The sequence below is a fragment of the Phragmites australis genome, chromosome 5, assembly GCF_958298935.1.
Source record: "Phragmites australis chromosome 5, lpPhrAust1.1, whole genome shotgun sequence".
Taxonomy (NCBI): domain Eukaryota; kingdom Viridiplantae; phylum Streptophyta; class Magnoliopsida; order Poales; family Poaceae; genus Phragmites; species Phragmites australis.
Window position 1 is genome coordinate 21,015,767 of NC_084925.1, and position 11,768 is coordinate 21,027,534.

General features: G+C 41.0%; 1 protein-coding gene and 1 pseudogene across 1 annotated transcript; both read right to left on the reverse strand.

The window, feature by feature from the left end:
- Nucleotides 1–1,424: 1,424 nt before the first annotated feature.
- LOC133918908 (uncharacterized) lies at nucleotides 1,425–1,953 on the reverse strand. The gene has a single exon (XM_062363034.1). It carries the CDS (start codon nucleotides 1,791–1,793, stop codon nucleotides 1,530–1,532), a length of 264 nt encoding a protein of 87 aa, XP_062219018.1. The 5' UTR covers nucleotides 1,794–1,953; the 3' UTR covers nucleotides 1,425–1,529.
- Nucleotides 1,954–2,225: 272 nt separating this feature from the next.
- LOC133918907 (serine carboxypeptidase 1-like) lies at nucleotides 2,226–11,377 on the reverse strand (annotated as a pseudogene).
- Nucleotides 11,378–11,768: the final 391 nt, after the last annotated feature.

Here is an 11,768-nt window from a genome sequence, read left to right on the forward strand (position 1 = left end):
TCGAAGGACCCCACCAGATCTATTATAGGAGGAATATTTCGAACACCTTTCTCATTTTTCTTTTATCAAACAGATAATCGGAGGATGTGGACCTGTACAAGAATATGTTGATGTTTTAGGATTATGTTCCAGCATTTCAATGTTCAGACTTCAGAAGTAGGGTTGAAAAATGCGATAGTAACCACTCGATTATCATGGTTACCAGCCAACTCGGTATGTACCGTATTTAGAAACCGAGCGGTTACTGATTAAACTCAAATTCAAAATTAAAAAAATTAAAAAAATTGATGAAATTCGACCAATTACCGACCCTGGATAGTTTTCAGAGGTCTATCGAATATGTGCCGTCCTACACAATCCTCCAAAATGAACCACGAACCCTCTTCTAGATGGGAATTATGGAATATATAAAAAAAGGACTCGCATGGCAAACATAAAAATTCAGAAATTTTAAAAACATGTTCGCCCGATTTCCACACATCTACAATAGTTTTCACATTTTGAGCGGGTAAACATTGCACGCGGGGAATTTTCCGCGCATATGTTTTCCTCCGCTAGTGTGGAGTGGTGAGTCGCGACTCGGGACAGCAGCCAGTCGGCGTGCGCACCGCATCGCGTAAGAATCGGCTTCCCTTCCTCCCCGAGTAAAGCATACCCCCTTTCCTTCCTCCCCGAGTAAAGCATACCCCCGGACAGAGACAGCGGCCAAGAAGCAGCGAGAGAGAGATCCGGTGGAGATGTGCCTGGTGGTGGTGTGCGACGAGCCGGAGCGCGTGGTGGCGACGTACGAGGCGCCCGGGCGGTGCCCATACTGCGGCGGCGGGGTGGTGGCGGCGGACGTGGAGAGCGCGCCGCGGCTCTGCTACGTCCCTATCTGCTTCCGCGTCCGCCGCCGGTTCTACTGCTCCCTCTGCTCACGCCGTCTCGTCTCCCTCGCGTAATCGATCGCGAAGAGCACGAGAGGCTTTGTGTGGTTCAGAGTCTAGTGCTCTCTATGTAGGTGGTCAAGCGCGCCGAATTCTATTTCCGCAGCCACCATGTACCAAAACTGCTTATAAGATCTCCGCAGCCACCATGTACCAAAACTGCTTATAAGATTTATAGTACAAAATTAAGCTATCTTATGATCTATGGATTCATGTGCCGTCCCGATAAATTCCCTGTCTTTGTTGTGTACTGAGATCGATGCGAATACATAATACAGCTGCCCGTCGAAGGCAAGGACAGAAACAGGGGCAGGTTTAGGTCACTTTCGTGGAGCAGAGTTCGTTAAACTAATGAAGGGTGAAATTTTGGAAATATGCACATCGCAAAAATAAGCTGCTTATCTCAATCGAAATGCCTGCCAAGAAACTGATGGAGAAAGAAAAGGAAGTTTTTTCTTTCCTTTTGACGTCGAAAGAAAAGGAAAGGAAGTTGAAGCATCTGTCGGAAGCCACAACTATGGCTGCTCTTATTTCGTTGCGCGAATACAAGATGGGAAAAAAAAAGGAAACAAAACAAGTGAGCTGACACCAGAAGCAAAGGGGTCACTCGAGGGCCGAGTCCACCCGGTCGACGGAGCGCGCGAAGGCCAGGATGTCCGAGGACCCGGCCGCGGCCGCCGGCTTCTCGCCGTCCGGTTCGGAGACGATGGCCTTGCGGAGCAGCCTCACCGCCGTCGGGTTCAGAGAAGAAGGCTGCTCATCAAGAGGCTGCTGCCGGTGCTTGTTCGGACCGGCCTGCTGGGCGTGGGCGTTCGCCGTCGCGTCGCTGCCACGGCCATGGTCGGCGTGCTGCTGCTTTTGATCCATCGGTCAGTATCTCACGTGAGTGGATCGGTGGATGATGTGGCGCTCGCGAGGAGTGAGGTAGGTGGTCGAGGCCGATGAGGACTGCGATGTGCGGACATGCTGCTGTGACGCTGTGAGTTGATAAGAACTTCCAGCGACTGCGTCGATCTAGTCGTCTCTTCGGGCAGCTGGTTAACACGTGTGCATGGGAAGGCGCGAGCTGCTCTACTTCTGCCGCGTGTGTCGAGCTTTCTTATTTTGCTTTACCACGCGTCATTGATAACCAGTGTGCTTTAAGGTGAGGTTTGTGTTTACAATTTTTTATGGTGAAGTTGACAGTTTTATGGTTCAGGGTTAAACACGGATCTTGACAAGAGTTTATAAGGTTCAAAAGAGAAACATTCTTATTATTGTCATGCACGCTACTTTTGCCACGGCACTAACATAGGCCTGCAGAGATGATCTCACAATCCTTGATACTGAATTCAAATTTATTATCCAGATAATACGGTAAGAGTCAAGCTATCACAAAGAATCAGCCCCATCTATCCATCTTTGGTAGGCAACAAATGCTTCGAATGGCAAATAGTCTGATGGAACATGACCAGCCCCCTAGAATATAGGAAATTCAAAATATCAGTACGCAGTGGTTCAGCAAATAATATATTGTTATCGTACCGAACTGAATACCTATTTACAATACCCAAAGCAAAGAATTAGCTTAGGAATATTAAAGAAGAAAAGTTGTCAAATTGTTTAGTAAATAAAGTACCTACCAATTACAGATTTGTGTATGCTTGAAATGAGGAAAAAGTCTGATTTCCAACCTGAACTATTGCTAGAGTCCGAAAAACAGTACTCAATTTTAAGCATCACCCTCAGCTATCAAAACCAGCCAAATTGCCCTCCTAAGCCCATTTGAAGATCAATATCGTCTAAGACATTTTTGTGTCGTAATTAATCAATTGTGTATAGATTAGACTAGAGTTTAGGCCCTAAATCATTTGCTATTCAAAATTTAAAATGGTCACAGTATGCATTGTACACAGGGGGCAGTTACTTTTATGACAAACCCAATATTCTCCACATCCATGCCTGTATATGTCCCACCGTTGGGGAACTGATCGTTTCGTTTCCAGTTTGATTTATCGGATGTTCTCTTCTATTTCTACCATAAATTTATTGTACCTGACACAAAGTACGTATTTGTTTCGTTAAAGTTTCCTAGTGGCCTCATATTTCTATGCTCTCTTTAGTTTGAGAACATGCTTCGTGCTTGTACTAAACTACTAAACTTATGACAGAGCCATACTTGCCTTCAGATAAATTGAGACTCCAAAGTGAATGGATTCATTTTTCAAAAGAGATGTACAAGAAACACATTGGCCTTGCTACTCAAAAGTTCATGGACCAAAATATTTATATTTTCTGTTTCATGTAAGTAGATATAAGTACCCTGCAATCTGATTCTCCACAAACCAAGGGCGCCATTTCTCGATTTCCTTGTAGTTTATCTTCTTCAGCTATTTTAAGGCCTTGTTTGTTTCCTGCTTCTGCTTCTGCTTCTGTTATTGGCAGAAGCCAGAACAAATAGGGTTCTAGAGAAGTGCCTTCTGGAGAAGCCAGAAGCCTACTTCTGAGGAAAATGAACTAAACCTGAGAAACTCGCTGAGATATGCTTTTCTGAGAAGCTATGTGCTAAGAAGCTAAAAATTTATTGTAGAAGCTAATACCTTATTTTGAAAAACAGCTTTTCAGAAAAACCAAAAGCACAGCTTTTCAGAAAAGCTCAAAAGCAAAAGCTCAAACAAACAGGCCCTAAAGTTGCAGAAAAAGGAACAAGCAAAGCATGATCTCCACTGCATTGTGGCAATAATTCAGATTAGGCAAAAGATATAAGGAAACTATTCGAGAACCAAAAAAACTATCTCAGTTTTGTTTGTTGACGCTTTATATGTGATTTATTTCTTTCCATAAGACACCCTTTCCCCTTAAAGTCACTCAACTGCATTTTTCTGCTATTTTTCATGTCTTCTATACCGAACCCAGTAGACTAGGCAAAGTCAGCGTGAACTCATGGTTTTGATATGGCATGCCATAAATTGGGTTAAAAAACATAATCGATTCGGTCAACCCAATGTCCCATGGAATTGATGGTTGCATACATGTCCACTTGTGCACACTTAGTGGTTCCATGTCAAACTAATGTGTACCTAGTAGTTAACTTGCTTGGTATAGTCTGGAGAAAGCACAAGAAATAGCAAAAAAAAAAGTGATTGACTTTTGGGGTTTTCTTTCTTTATTTGTGTGTGTGTGTTGCCGGGGGGGGGGGGGAGGGGGGATGTTATGGACAACGTACTCACTTATGAAAAGATGAAAGTGTTTGATAGAGGAAAATGAGATATTTCTATGAAAAATGATATAAAAGTTCTACAATGTAAATCAGCTATAATATTAGTTATTTCATATTTTTATCCATTGGGCTCAGTTATACTGCACAAGTTGTCCAGTATCTAGTACTTCATGTTCTTTCAGTTGAATGTTTTATAACAAAAATCATTTGCATAGCATATATGAAAAAATTAACCAAGTACCATGCATATTTCTGTTAAATGGTATATTTGAATACTGCTATCAAAAAAATAAAACGCTATGTATATCAGTGTCACACTAGAATACAATTTCACCTATTTAATTTGCTTACCTATAAAAAAACACTCTGTTACCTTTGGATGTTATGTCAAGTGATACTCTGTTAATGTTAGAATATCCCTTGTGTATTGAATATACTTGGGGCACCTCTTCCATGTTCCTGATACTTCAATCTAATGAAATGGAGGCATCATTCAAATATAGAACGACTAATACTTGACGAGAAGTCACCAAGTATATTAACAGCATTCAGTAACACCTTACCGGTTTGGCATGCAGTTTTTCTCTGCCCAATTTTATGTCAAAGAGTTTCTCGAGGGTTTGTTCTTGATTCTGGAATGATAAACTCAATATATATGATTGCTCACTTCATTGATTTACAAAAAAAAAAATCTTCTTGCAGTTAAAGTAAGGCATATACTAAATAATTAACAAATAACTCTAGAAAAAAGGAAGATGGCATCTTAGGGATCACTTCATAGATCAGTTACTGATATGGCATTCCAAACCATACTCGAGAGGTTTCCGAAAGAAGCTCAAACATTTGACCAAGATCATATTCCTTAACTTGTTTGGTTATCCCCATCTTGTATCCACATGGTGGACACAGAATCTGCTCCATGTTAATACCTTTAATTTGCTGCATCTCACATTTTTCGAACTGTTAGACAAGGTCTAACAGAAAGTAAAATACATTGGACAAACAAATTTTAGGATTACCCTATAAAACTGGTTCATTCTCTAGGCAGGATGGAGTATTGGTATTCCAATACTTTCCATTGCACGTAGTAACCAAACTCTGTTTAAGAAAAGTAATGTTGGATGGGACGAAAGCATTAGACAAAAAAAAATTAAAAGGAATGCAATGTTTGTAATACTGTACCTGAAATAATTCCTCTAAAATCAAGCCCATTCGGAATGCTTAAGGAACAAGTGCATTGTTCTCTATGTCTACATCAATTGCTGGATTACACAATGAATAGCCCTGAAAGAAAAACAGAAAATTGATTTAATTTCAAACTGCGATGATCTTTTGACTGTAGATCTGTATATACTTTGGAGGAAATGTGTGATACAAACTGTATATGCAAAAAGGTATGTGCAAATAATATGGGATCAAAGGAATAATAAAATAAGAAATAAAATAAGACTACCTACTGGAATCCGCAAGTTGAGTAGCACATACAAACATTCGAAATTCATATGGAACAAGCACATTGTTCTGTGTCTACATCAATAGCTGGATTCCACAATGAATAGCCCTACGAGAAAAAACAGAATATTGATTTTATTGCAAGCTGGGATGATCTTTAGAATGTAGATGTGTATGTAATTGGGAGGAAATGGGTGACACAAACTGTATATGTAAAATGGTATGTAGGAACGAGAACGGCGACTAGAGGGGTGAATAGGCGCATCAACAAATTTCTTTCGAAATAGATAATTTTTTTCTATTTCTCACCCAACGCACCTCAAAACGCTCAAGCGGAAGCAAAAGAATTAGAGAGACAAAGCAATAAGCCTAGTTCCATGGCAACATGACTTCACAGATGGAATATGAATTATATATTCCATTCAAGACCATTTCATGTGTCTTTGTGCACAAAACTCGCAACTTCTAAAGAAACTAGAGAAGATGGACACCGAACAAGGTTATCCTCCAAGATGATAGTCTAGTGGTAAGGGGACTCAAGACCCGCTCAAATACATGAGTATGTGAGTGTTTAAACCACTAGCATCAAGAAAAATAACCTACAAAGGTGAAAAACTGCAGTTCAAAGAAAAGATCTCTGAGCAAGGAACCTCTCCAAGTTGATGATCTAGAGGCGAGGGTACTCAAGACCCATGAGCATACACTCGTATGTGAGTTTTTATGCCTCTAGCAATAAGAAGAATGATATCACAAAGTGCTAAAATTTCAGCCCAAAAACCAAAACGAAAATAAAAATCGAAAACCGAAAAACTTGTAAACTTGCAAGGGAACCAATAGAGGGAAAGAAGGAGGGGAATTCAAACATATGCAAAAATATAAACTTAATTACTCAAAGAGATCAGCCCTATTTTAGACGGATTACAAAGATTAATCTCTCAAAACTCTCACATATTACATGACCTAAGCACTCATCCTTCTCTCCTCTAAAATACTAGCTCTGAGGCTCTCAAATGGGTGGCACAAGTGGGCTCAAGTGGCTGGTTCAAAGTTCTCTCTAGCCCTACCCCTCTATTTATAGGCCTAGGAAACTTGGTCCTTAAGTTTCCTAACTTTTTCCCAAAATACTCCTCTCTTGTAGTGCACTCCTACCTACCACCGAGGGCATTTTAGTCTATTTAATTCTCCACTCATCGGACGGCCGCGGCGGCTTCACGACTTAGCTTCGCCTCGATGCAAGCTTTGCGATGGTGCCACATACTCCTCCAATCCTCCCACGGTTTTAAGGCCAAACCGCGAAACCGCCTGCACGCTTCTCAAAGCACGACTCACCGCATTGCTTACACCTTAAGCAAGCGCTTCGATGTCGACGCGCGTACTCCGTTATACGATCCTGACTGCCGACAAGTCTCTCTCGCTCTCGATTCCTCGAGCCGACTTGTCACTTGCACCGGCATCCCCTTCGCTTGACTTTATCAACACGCCGTCTCCATCCGCTTTCAATGTTTTGCTTGACCTCCACGTGTTCAGCTAGGATCACCCTTGACTTCGCCCGGCCTCCTTGATTGTCTGGCACCAAGCACTCCGCTTGGCCCCGATCATCCCGCCGTCGACCGCCAAGTTGCATCCATCACCTGCACACCATGAAACAAGCAAATACATATCTCCAACTCCAATTCCAATTAGTCCATAATCATTATGCTCAAATGAAATCTCAAATCAATTCAAATCACATCAAAGCTCATGCAAAACCAAAGATCATCAAACCAAATAAATGACAATATCAATCACTCATCACAAGAAAACCAATGTATATTTCAACTTGGTTTCTCATGGTATATGTAAACTTGCTCTTAGTATGACCAAAATAATATGGGGTCAAAGAAATACAATAAGGCTGTCTATTGGTATCCACAAATCGAGTGGCACATCAAAACCGTTATTATAACAAAGGAGACTAAGTCAGACTTGCAAAGTTGACCTATTTAAATTTTAAATTCAACGTACCTTGAAATTTGTAAAAAAAACTTAACATTTTTTATGAATAATAATTCAGAAGGAAAAAGGAGACAGAATTTCTACTCATGTTTCTTGTAACACACTTCTAGGTTTAAGTTGACACTACAAAAGATACTGCAATACTCTATATACTTGATCTACAAATTTATTATGTAACTTCTTGTTAATTTTGTACCTTGACTGAACAATCAGGGTGTCCACTTGTTGGGTATTGCATATACTCTTCCAAGGGAACTAGGAGACACTTGAAGATTCTAACGGTAAGTGCATGTGTACTTTCCAACAACAGAATATAAATTTGGATAACATAGTTATCCTATCTCTAAGGGAGAAAAACATATTTGTAAGTATTCCTATACGGAAATAGAAGCAAATTAACACGATGTACTCCACTCTCCCACGAGTAAATGAGGGCTTCAAGTCATAAAACGGGCCTACATGGGACGAGGACAATATCTAGTATTGTAACACACTGAAGATGTATATTCTCAAGTGACTTCAAGGTTTGAATCAAGTTCCCAAATTTTATCTCAGAGAAGAACTAGATGTATATTCTCTCGTGAACGAGCAGTGGACCGGTTGGTCACTGGCTCCAGTAGCACTCGGAAGCTCCCGGGTTTGATTCCCAGTTGGGACGAATTCCGGAGCTGCCTCACGACACGCAAGGAGCATGGGGGCGACGCTCGAAGGTGGAGCCAAGTTCGGCGGAGGCTCAAGCCCCTGTCCTGCCTCAAACCCTGAACCTCTAATGAAGATCATATAGATTAGATCGCACTGTTAAAAAAATATATATGCTCTATAGGCTATACACCTAAAAACCACTCAAGGATACGCTTCCAAGCGCCTCTCGAGTAGACAACTATATAATCAAGTATTGCACGATTACGCCTGCAATATAATGCAAGAACTTACTTTTTATTCAATTGGAGCTAGCTTTTCAATCGGTGTCATCATATCATATGGTAGGTGTCACCATTGGTCTGCTAACTTGCACGAACTTTTCTTAACTCAGACTAATCTTGGGTATCAGGGTCTAGGGTCTTAAACCAGATCGTGCCCATAATACTACTAGGCGAAGGATAGAAGCAGCCCCTGTCATCTGTTCAAAAACACCACCCAAATTCTGTTTTCCATTGCTTTTCTGTAGTAATTTTAAATTGACAAAGCATTATTAGAGTTTCAACTGCTATAACACAGAATATGAAGTTATTCTATAAAATCAATAGAATTTATTGTTACGTCACCTTGAAATTTATTTGTACTCCATCACCTTCTTCATTTCCTAAATATTGCAATAGTCAGAATTATAAATAAATGAGAATCTTATATAATTAAGAGATGTATCTCGAAAGATCACTTAATCTGTATTTTTAGTAAAAAGAATTTTAATATTATACAATAGTTGTACAAAAAAGATTTTTGTATCAATTTACTCCTAAGAATTTCCTGTGAGAGTACCGGCACTATCACTCCGCTGTAAGAGCATCCTGCTATGTAGAAAGGATTTGACAGAAACACAGCATATTCAGCAAACCACTGGAATAGGAACCACCTCGTCAGTACGAGAGAAATTTGTTTCTGTTAAAACAAGTACACTATGACAGAAATACAGCATATCATGAAACATTCTGACCCTCGAAATAAAATCATAGAGGTCCACTACTCTGCTCGTATCATTTATCATGTAGTCATCTTCATGGTCAGCGTAAGAGTAACCCACACTCGCTGGTGAGTCAACCAAAAGGAGGCTAGCAATCTGGGATTGGTTGTACAACAGAAGCATCAATAATATTTTTGGGAAAATAAAACTACTCTTTAGGGGAAGTGAAGTGTTTTGGTGTAAGTATGGGAATTAGAGGTTAGTTCTATGTACTGTTGTAGGATGAGCTTCTTAAATATCCGAGCTGTGATGTCACTAAACATAAAAGAGATTTCGTATTTATTTGGGTCGTCAGTCACCTTTTATAACACTGGCACTAGAAAAGGAGCCAAATTTGAGAGGTACATGGCAGTTCCTGGAGCAAAAATTAATTGTCTTTTGGAGTGATTTCAGATATCATATTTTAATTTTGTCGTGCATCAACGTCTTTAAGCGTATTTATATGGGACATTCTAAAAGTATGTGTGTAATTTTTTCTACCGAAGTATTTTCACGGTACTTATAATCTAAAAGGATTTAAAAATACCATCAGCCTATTTTTAATATACTACAACAGAAATCAGTTAAAAGTTCATTTTTAAGTATGACACCGATGCCTAAAATCATTTATTTTTTATTAGCAGTACTACGGGATCTTGTGAGGCAACTAAGTCTACTAAATTAACAAAAAATAGAACTACACTGTTTTGTTACAGAACCAAAAGGCAATGTGATACTTAGTTTGATATACCTTAGTCCATGCGTAAGTATTTTTAATTACTCTTGGATCGTCTTTGACATGAATCTGAGAGCCCTCTATTTTGAATGGTCCTGTAAAATATTTAGTGGTACTTGTCCAAGTTAACTCCCCTGATCCGAAAATGAAGCACGTCCAATATGATATGTAGAACAGAACCTTTTCATAACTTGAATAATTACACTACAGAGAAATGATAAATCACAGGAAACAATATACTTACCGATTGAATGTACAAAGGCACTAAACCGTGAACATGCCGGGCCACCATTTATCCAGATGATGACAGGATCTAAGGTAGGGTCCCTTTCAGATGTGGCAAAGTAATAATATATGTGTCTCTTTTGTTGTTCATGTCCGATTGTTATGTACCTGCAAAATAGAAGAATGGAGGCAATAAGTGTCTTATGGTAAATCTTACTAAGTACAGGTTGTTTGCTGAGACAACTGTAACAAGTAATACTGATGAAATTGCTTAGTACTTTGTGTATAGCTCAATTAAACTCTGCACTAAAATGTGCCAAAGAACTTATGAGGGGATCCCACATATGGTGTTTCTGTTGCACGCAAAGCAGATAAGAATTTGGACAGCTTTCCCCTCTGGGAAATTGCAAATATCGTGGTGGATTTTGTTTTTATGAACCAGAGCATGTGATTAGATACCCATCGGGACCCACTTGGGCAAGACCACGGTAGTTTTATTCCCAGCCCCACATCTCTGCTGCTTTTGCGAGGCCATGGCACGGTATCTTCCTGGTTGCAAATTCTGCGCGTCGAGCGATGGCCAACGAGAGAATTCTGCTGAGAAAACCAGCATCTCGCGCTTGCCGGCCGTCAGATCTCCCTATCGGGCGACCCTTGGAGCGTGTGTCCGCTGCACTGCAATCAGGAACCTCTGCATCCGAGACGCGTCCCTTGCGTCACGACCTTGATGACCTAAGAAGAAGAAATTCCTGCAAAAGTGGATGATGACTCAAATGACTCTCATCATACCCTGCGGAGTGCTTGGAGGGGAGCTCGCCGTGGAACCCCGGGAACTCGGTGACCTCTGCTCCCGCCGGTGCCGCTCGCGACGACGTCACGCAATGGCACATGACAGAGCTGCTACCACCAGCAGCGCGCCGGCGTCCGCAGCGGCAAGGATTCTTCGGGGAGGCATGGCGGGGCCTCGTTCTTGACACCGCTAGCTATGACAGGGAAGAAGTCTCCCTGGCAGGCTTTCGACAGGGGCAGGGAGATATAGCCGGCGGAAGAGAGCCCAGCGGCACGTGCGCCACGCCGGTGGGCTGGCCGGATGCATTGGCCGAAGGACGCAGGGGACACATGGTTGGCACGGAGTAACGCTTGGCGCGTTGGGTTTGCTTCTTCACGTGACTTGATTTGAATTGAGGAATGGAAATCAGCCTGGTTTACCAAGTTGGAAGGAATGGGCCATTCTGGAAGTGATAACTTTGGTTGGATTGGCCTGGAATCCATACGCCGGCCATTTGGAATCTTTCCATTAGTCTATACCACCGCTGAACCTTGGTGTTGGATTGTGTTTACACCTTACGTAGCCCTGAACTTCGAAGAGTAAATTATGCCACGGTTCTATAAACTTATAAGATAGGTGAGACTAGGTTCCACTAAGTATATGATCTATTTTATGAGATATCTCTATACAGATAGATTTATAGACTCGTCTATACAAAAGATAGTATATATAACTCTAAACTAGAATTAATAGAGAAAATAATAACGAGTAGTTCTAATAAAATAGGACGCTATAATATAGACGGT

Bases quoted from the DNA above. Each gene is read 5' to 3' on its own strand.
- LOC133918908 (XM_062363034.1), bottom strand. From the start codon at position 1,793: ATGGATCAAAAGCAGCAGCACGCCGACCATGGCCGTGGCAGCGACGCG.